The following is a 20,482-nucleotide window of genomic DNA, read 5'->3' on the forward strand; positions in this document are numbered from 1 at the left end:
GATTTGTGTTGGCGTACCATCAGGTTTGTCACAACCCCTCTACCCTGCAAATGAAGCTTTATTCATCACCAGAAACGACTATGTTTTCATCATGTCTGTTTTATTCTTGAAATGAGTTTTTGAGTTTGGTGGTAGTTTCAACCAAGTATCATATAATATGTTAATTCAAACACCTGCACTGGAAAAACCTTCACTTGCAGAGGGGTCGGAGTTGAGACAGTCCTCACACATGGTTCTCATTCAGTCCTGTGTGAGGGTTGTTTATCTGGAGGGAGACTAGGCAGTAATTCAACCCTATCAGCATCTGAGATCACGATAACATTTGGAGTACCAGACAACATACATTACTACAGGATTAGAACCCAGAACTATGTGATACCTGAAATCACATGTCCACTGAGCTATGTGAACACCTTCATTATAAAAAACGGTAAAATGGTTCAACTAGCTCATTTCTTCACGCGGAATGACAAATTGTACATCTTGATGTGATGTCTCTCTCACAATAAGGTCTGGCGTCTTTATCTCTCATCTGTGTTAAAGTAAGGAAGTACTGACTGCTTTGGTGGTAGATGACATTGGTAGTGTTGCGGCTTGTGACGACAAACTGATGCTGGTATGGGTGTAGCTGCCTACTCCCACCCCACAGACTGCAGGACCTAGGTCCAACAGGGAGCTATTTACATTACTTGTACATTCATGTATATATATATATATATATATATATATATATATATATATATATATATATATATATATATATATATATATATATATATATATATATATATATATATATATATATTAGTAGTATAAACATGGACAACATCATACAAAGGCCTCTCTATGCAGGACTCTCCACCACAAAATATGTACATACCATGGAACAATTTGAAACACCTCTCCAAATCATAAATCACTGGAAAGAGATGAACTCCTAAAACTAATGCTAGGTATGGATGTGTCAACACAGACACATTTTACTGAAACCTTTATTTTCCAGAATGTGTCTGTTCCACCAACTGCCGATATAATCACATTCACATTCTGGTGAAATGATCATAGCTCAGATTAAGATCACTTTGAGCAGCAGGGACCACCACTCAGTTACAGCCACTGAAAAATCTGGACATTCATCTGTCTAATCATATTCACCAGAAACAATGTCTTCTGGGTTATCAGGGTAATTACAACACGAGTACATGTTAATCCTGTGATAACTGTAACCTACAACAGTGACACACACCCACAAAACAAGTGCCAGCACCTACATCTGTACATTACTAAGGATGGTTGGTTAGTTGCTTAATGCTGGACTTGGAATATTCCAGACATATGGCGGTGGTCTGTAAATAACAGAGTGTGGACTGCGCTAGTCCAGTGATAATGATCACTAAGGAACATATCTTATCATATGATATGTACAGTAAAGGCGTATTCTGGCAGCGCCATCATTCTAGGTTTTGTGAATATATGACTGCCAATATTTGAGATGGACAATCAATACCTCTTCATGTAATATAGGTTTTTGTCACGCATGGGCAGATACAACGTGTACATGCTGCGGTAAGCATATTCCAGCCAGCTGACCTAGGAGGAACAGAACTTGGCTAGTATTTGGGGTATTATTAAACCTTACAGTGGAGTGGTTCTGTAACCGATATCATTCAGATTGAAATATATAATTCTGGTTTCTTATCAACACTACATGGTAAGAATTTGTGTCTTAGACAGGGAGCTCCTGTGTAGAGAGAGGGAGTTCCTGTATAGAGAGAGTTCCTGTGTAGAGACAGGGAGCTCCTGTGTAGAGACAGGGAGCTCCTGTGGAGAGTGCTCCTGCAGACAGGCCTTCTGTGACTTTAAGCATCCGGGGCAGGTGCTGGATGATGCTTACGCTGACGGGATCGGTCCCCTCTTATGTGCTCAACACTCTGTTTTCTTGTATTACCTGTAACCACAACACCTTGGTGTTATTCTCTGCATGGGGAGGGGAGATAGTTAGAGTACGTGGACAGGGAAGGTTACAAGTGTGAAGATATACACAGTAAATCAGAGTTGTGTTAAATATTGCCTGGAAAACTATTCAACTTATAAGACTGCACAATGTTTTTGCTGGAGAAAGGTTATCCTCTGATTTACAGATTTATCATTTCAAAACTCAAAATAAAAAACAAAATCAACAGATGTAATTCAGAAACATACTGTATGGGGTTATAGGGAAAAAAGTGACAGGTGACATATGGCTGAGTGTATGTTGGCTTTAAATATTTTGAAAAGTGTTCCAGTAATATCATAAAACGTCAGGTCAGGGGAAAAGTGATGCAGACATCATGTTTCTCCTCATGTGAAACTAACTGACAGGCTTGGGGGTAGACAAACAAAGGCACATAGAGACCTGGTGTAAAAACCTTGGAGTGAGTGAGTGAGCGAGTTTACTTTTTTGCTGCACTCCGCAATATTCCAGGTATATATGGTAGCGGTGTGTAAATAATGGAGTCTGGGCCAGACAATCCAGTGATCAAACAGCATGAGCATCGATCTGCGCATTTGGTAACCAATGAAGTTTCAACCAAGTCAGTAAGCCTGACCACCCGATCCCGTTAGTCGCATCTTAAGACAAGCATAGTTGCCTTTTATGGCAAGCATGGGTTGCTGAAGGCCTATTCTACCTGGAACCTTCACGGGTCGTAAAAACCTCTTTCCACGTTGTCACAACCCCTAGTGTACAGTACACAGCCCTGTGCACATTAAACAACCCACAAATCTGGTGGTATATGACATCTAGTTGCGGGTACAGCAACGTGCAGTAAAGTTGGACAAAGTACTGGCGCTATGTGTCCCAGTTCACCCAGCTGTGAACTGGTAACTTGTAATGATAAGAGAGCTACAATTAACTTGGTGTGCCTTGTGCTAGGAAGAGTTGTGTACTCCCTATGGAGTTGAGATTGATAATACGATGTGACGTTTTGACTGACATCGAGGGAAACAAATACTAGTACCTCGAGCGAGCACTAGTTGCTTGTATATGTGTGCTATATAAATATCCCATAATAATAAAAAAATATAATAAAATAATGTTGTGGAAGGATTTGACCCTGTTGTCTGAGGTATGTTCACAACTCAATATGACATAAACAAATCGTCCACCAACAAGTGACTTAAATAAATGAATTCACATTTAATGTCACAAGAACATTATTTCATCCTACAGTAGCCCAGCACCAACACTCACCATATGATATTAAAGTGCTGCCCATTGCTATCCCGGATTGACCACTAGGGGCATATTCTTCACAACCTGTGGGCAGCTGGATGATGACTGTCAAGATGGCTGCCTTGGCATTGTGAAGAGGTTCAAGGGCTACAGTTGCTGGTTTGGTACCGCCCTGCATACAGCACACAAACATGGTACAAAATAGACAAATCATAATCATCACCACCACCGTCATATCATCCTCACATCATCACCACCACATCATCATCACCACCTTCATATCATCACCACCATCACCATCATATCGTCATCACCACCATAATATCATCACCATCACCATCATCGCCACCACATCATCATAACTACCATCATATCATCATAACCTTCATATCGTCATCACCATCATCACCATCATCGTATTGTCATCACCATCATCATATCATCATCACTACCACACCCTTAGAATGAACAGCATGTACTCATATCTGAAGTACTTCATGGTATCATTATCCAAGATGGAATCTATTCACGTGTCCATCATTCCTTATGTAGCATACATAAAATGTCCAAGTGTCTTGAATATGAGGTATTTTGTTATTAATTTAATACTTCATGTTCAATGTCATTAATATCAGGTGAAAAAAGTAAGAAAATTGCAATGCTACCAAACAAAAACTCATGTGCTAGTCATCAACTCCCAGAATGCATCATGGCACAACTCACCCGCTTCCTCTTCCGTGGCTCCATCACCTCCTTATGATCTTTCTTATCTGTGTCTGTCTTGCGGTCGACGTCCACGGTGACGGTGGCGAACGGGCGACTGGCCATCTGCTGCATCTCCACTATCATTTGCTGAAAACACAGAACACTGATCATCATTCTAGAAGTTGGTGAGTCATACATGAAATGTACAACTGTTGTTTCCAGTTGCCTACTGGTCTCTCCATTTGTTATTCTATGACATGCTGTTGTTGATGTTAATCTGCTGTTTGTCGCAACATATCATGTATATAAGCTCCTCACCATTTGGTTGTAGTCACTTTTAGCTTGGCAAAGATGAAAGAATCTACACTGAAAAATCGCGTACCGTAATTAAACAAGAAGCTGTAATCCACAAGATGCATTTTTCATTTATGACAGAAGTGAGTGTGCGAGGTTTAACGTCACCTAGAACATTATTTAAGTTATCCTTGGATAACTGGACCCTGTATACAAGGGTTGTTAATGTGTTTAGATATGTTGATTTGAAGGGACGTCATGTTTTCTCAACAATATTTTGGCTTTTATTTCAAACATTGGGGGCACATGCTCTTACTTTTTCTTCCTATTGATGCGATAAATGACTATCATCCCTTACGACCTGCCTGAAATTGATGATTAAAACTTCAAAATTAATGGCTTCCAAACAGAAACACTTGCCACATAGGGAATGTAAATGATTGCTCTGCACATCGAAAATTGTCACTCGTGGTGTTGTCTGTGTTTTCTGAACTGGTCTCAATCACAAGTTATGTGAAGGATATTCGAGCACAGCTCTCTAAGGGGCATAACTCTATCAGGTTTGCTCAGGTGCTCCATCAGGTTCATCCGGCGAGAGAGTGGATTTAATGCAACACTGTATTAATTCATTTGAACTATTTAACTTAACATTGTAATCTAAATACATAGATTGGAATAAATTATACAGTAGCTTCCTTGACGACTGATAGTTATTATTATTGAGAGACATGCATTATGTATTTTTAGAGAGATACACTGTGATTTGTATCTTCAAGACAGACATAATTTAGTACTGCCACAATAGAAGAATGTTCACCTGTCGTCGTCTGTAGCTGTCATATTTATGTTTGATCTTCCACAGCGCCGCAGCGATAAGCAACAGGGACAGGAAGCAACTGAAACACATGGCAGTGCAATGTGAGACAGGAGGAGTGATGAGTGAGTACGGTTCTACGCTGCTTTTAGAAATGTTCCTGCAATATCACAGCGAGGGAACCCAGAAACGGGCTTCACACATTGAACCCATCTGGGGAACTGAACCCTGGTCTTCAGCGTGACGAGCGACCAACTTAACCACCAGGCTTGTCCCACTGACTCAACACAGGAAGATGGGAAAGAGGGCCTGAAGGCTGACTGTTAATCTTATCCTTCTTTCGGTTCTCAAACCAAAAGTGAAATCAAAAGCACTGTTCTGAGAAACTTCAAAGCTCTTACCCAATGACACACTTGCCTAACATACATCACATCTTACACAATAATTACAAACACCACCTTGTGTCCTAGTGTATGATGGAGACGTACCTGAAGAATGTGACAAAGAAGTGGACTAAGTCGATCTTGGGGAACTGAGAAAAGGAGATCTGAAACATGGAGAGGAAATTAATTATGCTGTGCCCTTATGACAATAGGCACAAAAAGATCTCACTTCTGGTCGAACTCATCTCACACCAAAACCACCACCTTGAACACACGTCAGCTACAGTTACATCTAATATGGAGTCTACATCGTGTCCACAGGCTGGTGTGGTCTTGCCCAATCATACAGCTGCTGATCCAGGCCAGTGCAGTGTCGTTGGCAATACACAAGGCCCACATCCAGATCTATTACATCATTATGACCGTCATGGTTAGCGTGGTTAACAGTCAGTAAGACTTCAGACTTTCGTATACATACAGCCACTTACAAAAGTCACACATTTCCATGAGAGGCAATTGAACACAGGTGTTCAGGTGACAAGCAGATACTTTCACCATCCAGTCTACATAAACTCTCAGTATGATTCGTTACACTCCTCTATGGTTTCAAACCAACCCTAGTAGGAGGTTTGAGATTGACCAATCACAACTCAGCTTACCAAATCGCTAAAGTGGACATTCGCAAATACCTTTCGAACTTTTGTCTCGAAAATGGTTTTATCCGAACAATTCCAAATTTTAAGTTCACTTAGACTATTTCACCAGCAGGTTACCCAGCCAAATACAACAGGTAACAAAAACGATCATAATACTAATTATAAACATCAATATCTTTTCAACCATGAACTGCAAAACCTATGCCGAATTTCATGTGCAATTTCATTGTTGCTTTACAGCAAATACTCAAAATAATATTTACACTCCTATAACACAAATGACAGTAATTTATTCCATGATTTCATATAATACAAGTCATCAGAATCTTATTGTCTAGGTGTTCAGATGTGCATAACAAGACAAGCAAGCGAGGACAGTACCTGGAGCAGGAATGGTGTCTTGAAGTCGTACACGTACACCAGGAATGTCGTGTTTTCCTCGCCTGCGAATGGGTAATCCTTGTGTTCAAACTTGCTGCGGTAGTATGTGCACTCTCGCTGATACACAATAGTCCGCCCTTCTGGGATAGACTCTGCAACAGGGTAAATGTTGTCATATTCTAGGTGACTTTTTAGCTAAAACCAACAGGTTGAAATATATCATTATCTATATTCATGTGTCAGTGACCTAACACAGCAACAGGAAGGGTAACATAAAGTACCTTTATTGCATCTTTTTGAAAAATCCAGCCATCTGGTAAGTTCAAATTCTGCACAAGATGTAGACATTATATAGATCACCCAGTTAACTGAAGCTGCCTTATAGTTATGGTCATTAGAGCATCTTATTCTACCATGTACCCATACAATGGCAGATGAATAGAGGCAATTTTGAACAAGTTCTCATGCTTAAGGTGAGACCACATGTATCACAATGTGTTTCATAGTGAGACTGGACTGAAAATCTAGAAACATTTCAAGAGTGAAACTACCAAACACAGTCACCAATCTAAGGACTCTTCGTGCCCAATGATGCCTGATTTCAACTGATTTGTGACCATAGCTCTTAATCTCGAAATGTTCGTAGCCCTAAGAATGATTAACTTTGATTGTAGCCATTGTGTTACGAATGGGCTGAAGAAGTTGGTAGGGCTACGAACATTTTGAGAATAGCTAGCCAGGGCTAACATAAGACCACACACCTGGAGACCCGTCTTTCACCTGTAATCCCACTGAGACCAGTTCTACATGGGTCTCAGAGTTACCTATGTATGACAACCTTTACTACAGAGTAGAACTTACTGGACTTAAAGGTAATGTTGAGCAGGGCATCTCCAGAGCAGTTCAGTGTGAAGTCCACGTCCTTGTCGCTCTGCAACAGCAATACACATGGATTGTAGAAAGCTTGCCTTCAAAGGCTATCAGTAACATTATGTCCCAAACCTTATACAAAATTTTCACCTCAGCCTGCTGCAGTAGGATAACTGTCCAGTATTGAATTCAGTCGCAATGCTGAGATTGGAGGTGATGTAAAAAGGATTTGAATCTTTTGTTCCATGTTATCGGATTTGCATTGCATAGTTCACGCAGAGGGATTGAAAAATGTTTGGCCTTGATAGTCATATCTTTTGAGAACACTTCAATTGGTGATGAGATGCAGGTCTTGGAACCCTCGGCAATGTGTTGACTATGGAGTGAATGAGTTTAGTTTTACACAGTATTCCAGCAGTATCACAGTGGGGGACACCAGAAATGGGTTTCACACATTGTACCCATATGGGGAATTGAACTCCGGTCTTCAGCATGAGTAGGACGCTTTAACCACAAAGCTACCCCACTGGACCCGACCATGGTGTGTAATATAATATGGGTGAATCTAAGATATGAACCAACAATCAGTGGATCCTTGATGGCAAAGGGACATAACTCAACATAATAAACGGCAGAATGTGCTTGGCATGCTTCATACATTAAGCCGAGGCTAGTGGGTGTGCGAAAGGTGACTCACAGACTTGGGGATGTTCATGAAGTTGATGTGAGTGTAGTTCTTGTCATCTGGCTTGGACAGGTTGAAGGTGAACTGGTAGTCCGTCACGAGCTGGTCTGGAAGTCAACAGTTTACCTTATACACAGTGACCACAAACAGTCTGCTCAGCAGTTTGTTTCCTTGAATTACCAAAATGATCCTGACAAATCTACCGTCAAACAAGGATAAGTTGGGCCAGTGCAGAGAAAGTGTTTATGAGAAGTTGACAGTGCACAGCAATGAGCAACCATTGGTTTGTGAATGGGAGAGCAAACGTAGGTTAGTGCATGTGCAGTGCATGACGATGAAATTGATCCACACATAGCTGCACACGCTCATGAGACTCTCATGTCAGAGGCCACATGCTTCACCCATCGCACAACACTTGATCGTGGACAACCTGAGGCCCCTTTGCTGACAATGGCAAACACCAATGGGCAGCTGTCATATATGCTGATAAGTGTCAATTGTCAGGTTGGTGCACAACTTATTCTTGTTTGCCAGTAAACAAATCTTTTGTCTCTTCAAAAAAGCACGGACTTCAAAATTCCTACACTGATAATCATAAGTTACAAGTGTGACACCTTTACCTTTTCCATGAAAACATTCTGTAACAAATATAACAATTCACTGACATACTCTGGCTTGAATTTGACAAATGCCAGATAATAGTTAGCCAGACGGGTTTGTTAGCACTTGCATACTTACAGTAACAGGTGCCTGACTTTGGGTCGCCGTAGTACTTGTGGGTGTCGTCACAGCTGTCAACACATACAACTAGAGTCACATATCTGGCACAATACTCATCTATCCCTTGCATGTCACAAGTACATATCATCTTACACATTATCTCCACATTATGGAGAAGTCTATTGTCCATGTTGGATCTTGGTCCAGATGTACTGAACTGATTGATTGATAGTTGTTTAAAGTTGCCTTCAGCCTTATTAAAGCTATATGGCGACAATCTGTAAGTAACTGAATCTTGACTAGCCTAACCAGTGATCAACAGTTTGAAGATCAATCCGCGCAACTGGGATGCATGTCAACATGTGTCAACTGAGACAGCAAGCCTGACCATCCAATCCCGTTAAGTCACCTCTTATGACAAGCATGGGTTACTAAACACCAAAATATTCTGACCTGGATCTTCATGGGATAATATAGAATAATCTAAATATTATGCAATTTGATTAGATAATGAAACAATACTTGTTGTGAAACACATAAGAAAATGTGGGCCACATCCTGATTGACTGGTCAGTTGACCAATCGGACTGTGAAGATGAGGAATGATCACCTACCTGTCACACTTCTCCCCGGTCACACCCTTCGTCCGACAGTAGCAGGCACCGGAGCTAGGGGAGCAGCTGTCTGCCTGGCCATTGCACTCACAGGCTGCCAGGGGACACAAATAGCAGGTTTACCAAGACATTTGTCAGAGGATATACAACTGCCATGTTTCCTGTACATTATAACCCACACGTGCAAAGTGAGTGAGTTTAGGTTTATGCTACTCTCAGCAATATTCTAGCAGTATGGCAGTGGTTTGTAAATAATTGAATCTGGATCAGACAATCCAGTGATCAACAGCATGAGCATCCATCTACGCAACTGGGACAACATGTCATGTGTCAACCAAAACAGCGAACCTGACCATCCGGTCCTGATAGTCACCTCTTACAACAAGCATGAGTTACTGAAGATCAATTGTCACCCGGATTTTCATGGATGTGTGCAAGGATCCCTGTGCTATTATATTTTTTCTTCCCACCGAGCACTATCCTGCTTACTACTGACTGGCCAGTTCACATCCATTGATTTTATTGTCTGCAAAAGTGTCCCATTGATACAACAGCTCCTAATATGTCGCAGCTAATTATAGATGACATCATGTGTGTCCATGACGTCTGTGAGAGCTCGTATCGCCAGCTGTGAGCAGGAAAAACAGATATTTCCTACTTATTTCTCAGAAAAACAACTGCAGTTAACTTACGGTACAACCTTGACACAACTTGGAATTACCATGATGTGTTCTGATGTCATGTCATCTGTTTATACTCTCATTGGGTACAGAGTTATGTCCCTTGGTGAACCAAAGTTCATGCAGAAATTGTCCAGCCTGGAGCTTTCACAGTGATTCCCTGTATTTGACTGTGACTTAAATAGTAATAACCAAGAACCAAATATGGAAGCATAACATCAGGCCATAGTTGAATATCAATCTACAAATATGCTGTAAGGCAGTAAATTGAAATGCTGTAATACTGAAAACGATATTTATTAAGTATCGATGGAGTATTTGAACCTATTTTTTCAAAAATACACACCAAGATGAAGCTTGAGGAAGACATGAATCGTGGTCGTATTGCTTGAGTTTGAGGTTCGACACTTTTTTGTTTGTGGAAAGGGAAGATTTTGCACAAACACAACACTGAAATCAAGATTCATGTGCATCATGAATGCATTCAGGCATATATTGCCGGCTTGAATGGGAATTGTTCACTTGCACAGAACATAGCTGCAGTAGCTTGGTTCACGAGAGATCGACAACAAGCCACTGGACGCCAACGCTATCTCCAGCAACGTTTCTTTGCCGTTCAGGATACATTATATTCCAGCATAAGTTCAGTTCACACTCACCTTTACACTCTCCGCCATTCTTGGTGTTCCCGAAGTAGCCATCCTGGCACCTCTCACAGTGTAAGCCTGAAACGTCAAGTCAGCAAGTCAGTGGCCTGCCATGTCTTCACATGAACAAACGGGTGCACCTGTTCTAAGCCTATCATGATGCTGGTGTGATGCTTGAAGTGGACACTTGTGGGAAGGGGGTGGTGGTTTGTTGGGGTGAGCATTTGGTGAGTGGTTTGATTGTAACACCATCATCAACATTAGTACAATCATATTATGGAGGAGGCAAGCACCATCTATCCCTATACCAGAGCTAAGCTTGTGCCGTTTAAATTATCATGTCAGACAATCCAGTGATCAATACCATGAATGTTCATCTACACAAATGAGATATGATGAAATGTCAACTTAGAAAGCCTGACCACCTGTTCCTGTTAGTCACCCTTCACAACAGGCATGGGTTGCTGAAGAATTCTGACCTGGATCTTCACGGTTAACAGGCCGTCAACATTGCAGCAGCATATGTGAAACATTCTTCTATACAGTGATGAACATACGGGATTCTCACTAACAGAAGTGACACTGTACAAGGAAATCACATACACCCATGTTATTACCTGTTGTCAGATTCTTGCACTCGTCACAGGTGCTACTTTCATTGAGACAGGTGCTGTGGCCATTACACTGGCACTCTGGAAGTAGAACATATAACCAGTCATTTGCCTTTCAATGCTGCTCATGCATCAGACTCTAACAGGTAATTCTAAATATAAACAGTGAAACACACTTATTCAGGCAAACACAATTACTTGGACAGGCAACACCTGTATCTGAACAGTCCGTTACACTTAGTTGGACAGTCCAACTTTTTACCCACACAGACAAACACTAACCACAAAAAAACCCCACTCTCTTCCATATTCAAAGAAACGCACTTAGTTGGACATTTAAACAAATTTGTATTCAGCTAGTCAAACACTCACTTGGACAGTCAAACATACTTACTTGGACTGACAAACACTTACTCGGACAGTCAAACACTCACTTGAACAGTCAAACACTTACTTGGACAGTCAAACACACTTGGATGCTCAAACACTCACTGAGACAGTCCAACATTTACTTGCAGAGTCAAACCCATTTTCTTTGACAGTCACTCACTCGGACAGACAAACACACTTACTTGGACAGGCAAACACTCACTCGTACAGTCAAACAGACTCACTCAGACAGTCACACACTCTCTAGGAAAGTCAAACACTTACTTGGACAGTCAGTAAAGAACCACAGCTCCCTGGGGCACTGTCCCAGATCAATAGCGTGGTCTGTGTGATTGGTTACCGGTCCCTGACGTCCGCCCTCCATACACTTGCCACGCCCGGTGTTGCTGGGATCGTTGCACCAGCCACACATGGGGTGGGCCTGGCACTCATCACAGGAGTTGAGACCACTACACATGGTGGCTGCAGGAACAAGTATGGCCAGAATGAAGTTTCAATTTCATTCAGTTTTGTTGGGGCAGTTATTTGCTAACACCACACCAATATTCAACCTACCTGTTGTTGGACAGTAAATAATACGTGGACCTGACAATTCAGTGACTCTTCCTAAGAGTAAGACAACATTCCATAAACCATGAGATCCACCTGGTCACCTCTATCACTCAAAACACAATGTTGTTGACCTACTCTAACCCAGCCTGCTTTGGGTTACCTGGCCAGTCTAATAGAATAAGATAATGGTAACAGTCAGTACACTGTGTCTATTGAACATCCATCTCATTTGTTGTCATTGTATGCCAGTGCTGTATTTCCATCATATACCCAGACATCATGTAAGTGAAATTCAATTCAATTCAAAAACACATTTCATGTCAGATAACCTAAGACTACCTCGAAAAGAACTATAAATCCTCAGAAATTATTTGTCTGGTTGCCAGACGGTGAGTTAAGAATGAAGCATACAATGTCCTGTTTATTGCACAGAGTAACTGTTTGGTGTAGATCTTTGGAAAATGGTATCCACAGAGTTGAATACTTCATTGTTCTAAGACACTTATCACTTTGTTGAAGCCCAAGAGTGTAGTTATGGCAGAATCCAGAAACAATGAGGACAAAAAACATGGAATTAGTATATAGTTTGGCACCAAGGTCATTGAGCCGTACTGACCGGGACATTTGTTCTCCTTCGTCGTCCACTCCGTGCACTGGCCATAGGGGAAGGAGGCGACGTATGAGTTGGTCTCCACACACTGCTGCATGTTGCTGCACCACATGCAGTTGTTCTTGGTGCAGTTGCTGCATGATCTGCGCTCCGAGCAGGGGATCGGGCATTTGGGACCGTTGACCTTCGCAATCTTGTCGCCTGGTGGAAGAATATTACAGCATGACCAAATGAAACAATACAGCCTCATGCAGTATCCACTAGGGCTGTGGGGTAGTCTAGTGGATAAAGTGTTTTCTTGCCATAATGAAGATCCAAATTTGATTCCTAACATGGTGTGTGAATCCCATTTCTGGTTTCCCCGCTGTGATGTTGCTGGAATATTGCTAAAAGTGGCATAAAACCAAACTCACTCACTCAGTATCAACTAACAATCTCTGAGTCTTTCAAGATAACTCTAGACTGTAACATTTTCCTTAACCAAAAGACATTAAACTGTTCACCATGAGATTGAGTGAAGTACAAACCTTGAAGCTGTTGCAGAGTCTTGACGACACATGCCTGGTTGTCCCACGTACAAACCTGGTTTTCCAAGCAGGCATTACATGTGCTAAGACGATCACAGTCATAGTTCCTGGGATCACTGCATGACTCATTTGTCTGAAGGAAAAGAAAATACAGTCACAGAAACCACACAGCACAAAAACATAAAATATATACAAATACAATTTTCTGCTGTGCAACAATGTGTGCTGGGAGCGCTGATATGTAAGAGTAAGTGAATCAATAAGACAATACCAGGAGGACACAAGGGATTATATGCTGCATTGGTTACTCTGGCTTTTACTTATCAAAATCTAACTTAAAAATCAATAACATTCAATAGCAGAGTCAAACTCAAACATTCAGGAGAGATGTGGTGAGTGTCAGTTTAGCTGCATTTACCTTGTCACAAGCCTTGGTACATTTGAGATCACACCAGGAACAGTTGTTGGCAGGGTCGTGGCAGCTGCGGCACGATGTGAACACCGCACACTCCATACTCACAGCTGAAGCAGAAACATGAAGAATAAATGTCCTGGGATCTAGGACATGAATACTTGACAGTTCTATGGGATCTGGGCACAGGAACTTGCAGTACTGGATCTAGGACAAGTAAACCTGGCAGCACTGGTTGATCTAGGACAAGTAAACCTGGCAGTACTGGGGGATCTAGGACAAGTAAATGTGGCAGTACTGGGGATCTAGGACTAGTAAATTTGGCAGTACTGCGGATCTAGGACAAGTAAACCTGACAGTACTGGGGGATCTAGGACAAGTAAACCTGGCAGTCCTGGGGGATCTAGGACATGTAAATCTGGCAGCACTGGGGGATCTAGGACATACAAACCTGGCAGTACTGGGATATCTAGGACATGTAAACCTGGCAGTACTGTGATATCCAGGACATGTAATTCTGGCAGTACTGGGATATCTAGGACATGTAATTCTGGCAGTACTGGGATATCTAGGACATGTAATTCTGGCAGTACTGGGATATCTAGGACATGCAAATCTAGCAGTACTGGGATATCCAGGACATGTAAACCTGGCAGTACTGTGATATCCAGGACATGTAATTCTGGCAGTACTGGGATATCTAGGACATGTAAATCTGGCAGCACTGGGGGGATCTAGGACAAGTCAACCTTGCAGTACTAGTTGATCTAGGACATGTAAATCTGGCAGTACTGGGGGATCTAGGACATGTAAATCTGGCAGTACTGGGGATCTAGGACAAGAAAACCTGGCAGTACTGGGGGATCTAGGACACCACCCTCAGAAACTTCACTAATATAAAACCCCTTAGTTTATTAAACAAGAAGATTTCACGTTGTCTTTGCTCTTGTTAGGCCACCCTAACTTCACTGGCCTGTAAATGATTGACTTGTAATCGTCACTAAAATCAGCAACCAACATCCCTTGCCGTATCCTCACGCACTCAAAATTCTAGGTTCTTTTCAAAAACACATGCCACTAAGTAATGAACAGGTACAATCACATAACACTGATAAAAAAAACATGTCAGCATTCATAGAGTATTGAACCACTTTCCTACTACATATCTCAATTTATCTCAATTCAGAAACTGAATTTTGTCTTGCATGACAAGCCAATGCGAGAGCCACTGGACTGGAACTAGTAAGGATGGAAAGTTAGGCACAACATACACTGTGAACCATCGCAGCTGGTGGGGTTCTTCTGAACACAAACTCCACCTTCCCACATACATCGCGCACCAGACATCACGCTGTTACAGCTGACATTGTCTGTGAAGGCATCGCACACACCTGAAGTGAAAACATTATAAAACTGTCAGTTTCATAGCAAGATATTTTTGTATGTTGTTTGATTCTGCAGTCTCAGCATCCCAGACTAGACAATCCTGTGACTGACATCATGAGCACCTATCCATACTGATGTGGCATATCAGATAACCCATCAACTGCTCCTGTTGGTACACCACTGCCACCATCAGAATTAAAAGTAATCATACCTGTATCTTTGCCACAATTAATTAATGCTTTCTTATGTATTGATAAACACTTACAGTTGACAGACTTCAAAAGCATGTAAGTTTTCCCAAAACATGATGCAGATCTGACTGTGAAGTGACAATATCCAAATGTACACTAGCAGTTAATTACTTAATATGCATGGGTTTCCACTGACAATATCCAAATGTACACTAGCAGTTAATATGCATGGTTTTCCACTGACAATATCCAAATGTACACTAGCAGTTAATATGCATGGGTTTCCACTGAGAATATCCAAATGTACACTAGCAGAAAATATGCATGTTTTCCACTGAGAATATCCAAATGTACACTAGAAATAAATATGCATGGGTTTCCACTGACAATGTCCAAATGTACACTAGCAGAAAATATGCATGGGTTTCCACTGACAATGTCCAAATGTACACTAGCAGAAAATATGCATGTTTTCCACTGACAATGTCCAAATGTACACTAGCAGAAAATATGCATGTTTTCCACTGAGAATATCCAAATGTACACTAGCAGAAAATATGCATTTTTCCACTGACAATACACCCTCAAGGTTTAAAGGCAAGAGTTCGTACCTGGGTTGAACCTGATGAGATCGTTCCGCATCACACCACTAAATCCCCCGAACACATACACCGAACTGAAACAAAGTCAAGCACTGGTCACAAGCATTATATGTTATAAATTCATAAAATACATTAAAATTAAGGTTAAAATGTAACCATAGTAACAGTACATTTGTATGCTCAATGCCATTAAGAAAGTGGTCAAATGTAACATGTTATATCTAGGATAACAGTTTAACAGTAAAGTACAATTTTAGTACTTTATTAGAGTCCAATCTGGTATTCGAACCAGGGGCTCAAAAATTCTTTTAAAAGTCACTTGTAACTGGGCAAGTGACTTTAAGAAAGTAACTTGTCCTGACTAATGTTTCACTTGCCCTGATTTTTATGACATAATCATGATGATGAAAGTATGAAAGAATAAATCAACATGGTATTTGATGTTAACGATTAATGGACTGTTTATCAAAAAGACATAAAGAGCAAAGAAAGTTAACCCTACTTTATTGTCATTGCGAAATTTAATAGCTACATTTTGAGCAGATATGAAACGAAATCCAATTTGTTCCATGTGTCAGGCAATGGGATTTTGTTAACCCCTGTGAACCCTCTCAGTCAGGCATCTAACTCACCCATCCTTCACCACCATACTCTGACCGTATCTACTGATCTCATCCTTCAGCTGTGGCGAAGGGAGGTGGTGCCATGTGTTGCATGCTGGAACACAATGTAATGTAACAATCAAACATGACAATGTAATGTAACAATCAAACATGACACAATGTCATGTGACACAATGTAATGTAACAATCAAACATGATACAATGTCATGTGACACAATGTAATGTAACAATAAAACATGACACAATGTCGTGTTACACAATGTAACATAACACTGTATACTGAACAGTAAAAGAAAAGCAACTACGTTTTTTTGTCAAGTTTTTAAATAGAAGACATAAACACAAATGCCTCCTTTTATGAGATTTTATTTTTTCAAAACTTGCACTTCTTTGGCTGTTCAGTACATCATAACACCATGTAATATGACACAAAGAGTTACAAAACAATGACAGAGAAATACTCACTCAAATCATAGGCCATGAAGTCGGAGGAGTAGCACTTGGCGCCGTAACTGACAGAGGTGTCGTTGTGGGTGTTACCGCCGAAGACCAGCATCAGTCCATTCATTATAACAGCAGAATGTAGATAGCGGGGTGACCCACTGTTCCTTAGAATTGTCCTGGAAAAGAATATAGAGGCAGGCCTGTATGTCACTGTATCAGTAAAACACAAGTGTATGAAGACAGGTTTGTAGAACTTTGTACCAGTAAAACATCAGAGTAAAATCGCAGTTGTATGACAGCTGTGTGCAAATACTCAAACTTGGACTAAACAATCCAGTGCCTGACATGAGAGTGTTTCAATACAATGACATGCAAGCAAGCCTGACCAGCCAATGGCTGATGATAATACTTAGAGGATTGTGAAACATTAATTAAATAATGAGCAGTTAATTTTATCACATACCATTTTTTCAGTTCTGGATCATATGAGTAGAGCATGTCGGTGAGGTTGTAGCTTGACTGGCTCCCTGACTGATAACCCCCAAACACATAAATCTTCCTGGTGTGGGGGTCGTACACGCTGGTGTGGCCATAACCCCCGCGTATAGAAGCACCAATTGTGTCCGCTAGACTCCATGAATCATTGGCTGTAAATAGAATGTCGAAGGTGAATGAGACCGGTACTAATTTCCATGAAATAATACTGGAATACCATTATCAGGATGACATAAGTTCTTATATATACTGACACTATGAAAATCAAAACACTTGCAATATAATCTGCAATTTCTGTTTGAGCCAATTTATTCACTCACATTGACATGGCTGGACATAAGCACTTGTCAAAATATGTTTGCACTTCAAAATGTATAGTAATAATGTTATCTAACATGTTTAGTTCCTCTAGGTAAATCACAGTTACAATATACTTATTTAATATTTACAGTGTCAATAAGCAGTGCCGTAGTATGTTGTGAAACTGTTTGTCAGGTTCAAACTCATACACATACAATATTCATGTATCATACTATACACTACTGTAACGTGATGTGCTGTCGGTTTTGCACCACATTGTGTTGTGCTGTGTTGTGTTATATTACTGTGAATTACAACAATGCACATAACATACCAATATCATATATCTGTACTTTGTTGAGGTAACCATAAATGGGGCTGTAACCGAAGATGACATGTATCTTCCCATCATGCACATGGGCAGTGTGGCCGGACACGCGGTACTCCGAGGCCGTCAGGTTGGCCCAGGTCTTGGCGGTGATGTCATACACCCAGTTCTCACTGACTGGGATGCCGTCTACCACACCGCCATACATAAACAACTTCTGTAAGAACAACAACAACTACGTCATTAGCAAATGTAAACCGACATATACTTAGTTCTGTTAGTCTTCAGACGCTGAAAAAGAAATGTATACGCTGCTTCTTTGTTGTTTAACACCGCACTCAGCTGTTCGAACAAACCTGCAGAGGTTGCAGATTCTTTGAATAGAGTCCTCCTTGGGGTACTAATAAGCATTTAAATGTTCTTTAAATTCTTGCGACAGTTGTAACTGTATTTTTTCAATAAAAATATGTATAAAACAAAAAACATCGTTTTTGTCTTGTGAGACCACCCCCACAGGGCCCCTGGCCCCGTGACAGCCAAGAGCAGGTAACTCTTCAGACTATAGCCTCCAGCAAAACACTTCTATTCTGTAAGCAATACAGACAGAATGTGGGGAGATGGGTGGCCGTAGAAGCAAGAATCTCTGAATCGCTGTAGCACGTCTTCAGAGGTGGGCGACAGAAAAGGAAGTGTTATAGTGAAAAAGAATCCAGCCATATGGTGTTAGTCTGAAGACGATAGAATGTGGACCAGACAATCCTATGATGCACAGCATGAGCACCAGTCTGTACAACTGGGACACACGGACATGTGTCAAACATGTTAACCAGCCAGACAACCCAATCACAAATGTATTAGGGAGTTATTCAGTATCCCATCAGTCTGTACAACTGGGATACACGGACATGTGTCAAACATGTTAACCAGCCAGACAACCCAATCACAAATGTATTAGGGAGTTATTCAGTATCCCATCAGTCTGTACAACTGGGATACACGGACATGTGTCAAACATGTTAACCAGCCAGACAACCCAATCACAAATGTATTAGGGAGTTATTCAGTATCCCATCAGTCTGTACAACTGGGATACACGGACATGTGTCAAACATGTTAACCAGCCAGACAACCCAATCACAAATGTATTAGGGAGTTATTCAGTATCCCATCAGTCTGTACAACTGGGATACACGGACATGTGTCAAACATGTTAACCAGCCAGACAACCCAATCACAAATGTATTAGGGAGTTATTCAGTATCCCACCAGTCTGTACAACTGGGACACACGGACATGTGTCAAACATTTTAACCAGCCAGACAACCCAATCACAAATGTATTAGGGAGTTATTCAGTATCCCATCAGTCTGTACAACTGGGACACACGGACATGTGTCAAACATGTTAACCAGCCAGACAACCCAATCACAAATGTATTAGGGAGTTATTCAGTATCCCATCAGTCTGTACAACTGGGATACACGGACATGTGTCAAACATGTTAACCAGCCAGACAACCCGGACATGTGTCAAACATGTTAACCAGCCAGACAACCCAATCACAAATGTATTAGGGAGTTATTCAGTATCCCATCAGTCTGTACAACTGGGATACACGGACATGTGTCAAACATGTTAACCAGCCAGACAACCCAATCACAAATGTATTAGGGAGTTATTCAGTATCCCATCAGTCTGTACAACTGGGATACACGGACATGTGTCAAACATGTTAACCAGCCAGACAACCCAATCACAAATGTATTAGGGAGTTATTCAGTATCCCATCAGTCTGTACAACTGGGATACACGGACATGTGTCAAACATGTTAACCAGCCAGACAACCCAATCACAAATGTATTAGGGAGTTATTCAGTATCCCATCAGTCTGTACAACTGGGATACACGGACATGTGTCAAACATGTTAACCAGCCAGACAACCCAATCACAAATGTATTAGGGAGTTATTCAGTATCCCATCAGTCTGTACAACTGGGATACACGGACATGTGTCAAACATGTTAACCAGCCAGACAACCCAATCACAAATGTAATAGGGAGTTATTCAGTATCCCATCAGTCTGTACAACTGGGATACACGGACATGTGTCAAACATGTTAACCAGCCAGACAACCCAATCACAAATGTATTAGGGAGTTATTCAGTATCCCACCAGTCTGTACAACTGGGACACACGGACATGTGTCAAACATGTTAACCAGCCAGACAACCCAATCACAAATGTATTAGGGAGTTATTCAGTATCCCATCAGTCTGTACAACTGGGACACACGGACATGTGTCAAACATGTTAACCAGCCAGACAACCCAATCACAAATGTATT

At 41.2% G+C, this 20,482-nt stretch overlaps 1 protein-coding gene across 1 annotated transcript in view; it reads right to left on the reverse strand.

Annotated features, from left to right (window-relative positions):
• Positions 1–827: 827 nt before the first annotated feature.
• Positions 828–20,482, reverse strand: part of LOC137265970 (attractin-like protein 1) — a 39,869-nt gene continuing 20,214 nt past the window's right edge. The window contains exons 7-28 of the mRNA XM_067801457.1: positions 18,141–18,351; positions 17,475–17,658; positions 17,033–17,187; positions 16,577–16,661; positions 15,954–16,018; positions 15,037–15,156; positions 13,772–13,875; positions 13,354–13,486; positions 12,833–13,027; positions 11,929–12,126; positions 11,281–11,355; positions 10,676–10,741; positions 9,337–9,430; positions 8,741–8,793; positions 8,015–8,109; positions 7,309–7,378; positions 6,448–6,599; positions 5,516–5,574; positions 5,031–5,109; positions 3,938–4,066; positions 3,233–3,386; positions 828–1,948 (exon numbers count right to left, since the gene is read on the reverse strand). Of these exons, the coding sequence (XP_067657558.1) occupies positions 1,860–1,948; positions 3,233–3,386; positions 3,938–4,066; positions 5,031–5,109; positions 5,516–5,574; positions 6,448–6,599; positions 7,309–7,378; positions 8,015–8,109; positions 8,741–8,793; positions 9,337–9,430; positions 10,676–10,741; positions 11,281–11,355; positions 11,929–12,126; positions 12,833–13,027; positions 13,354–13,486; positions 13,772–13,875; positions 15,037–15,156; positions 15,954–16,018; positions 16,577–16,661; positions 17,033–17,187; positions 17,475–17,658; positions 18,141–18,351 (2,565 nt within the window). The 3' untranslated portion in view covers positions 828–1,859. The remainder of the gene's footprint in view (positions 1,949–3,232; positions 3,387–3,937; positions 4,067–5,030; positions 5,110–5,515; positions 5,575–6,447; positions 6,600–7,308; positions 7,379–8,014; positions 8,110–8,740; positions 8,794–9,336; positions 9,431–10,675; positions 10,742–11,280; positions 11,356–11,928; positions 12,127–12,832; positions 13,028–13,353; positions 13,487–13,771; positions 13,876–15,036; positions 15,157–15,953; positions 16,019–16,576; positions 16,662–17,032; positions 17,188–17,474; positions 17,659–18,140; positions 18,352–20,482) is intronic.

Source organism: Haliotis asinina, chromosome 15, assembly GCF_037392515.1.
Source record: "Haliotis asinina isolate JCU_RB_2024 chromosome 15, JCU_Hal_asi_v2, whole genome shotgun sequence".
Lineage (NCBI taxonomy): Eukaryota > Metazoa > Mollusca > Gastropoda > Lepetellida > Haliotidae > Haliotis > Haliotis asinina.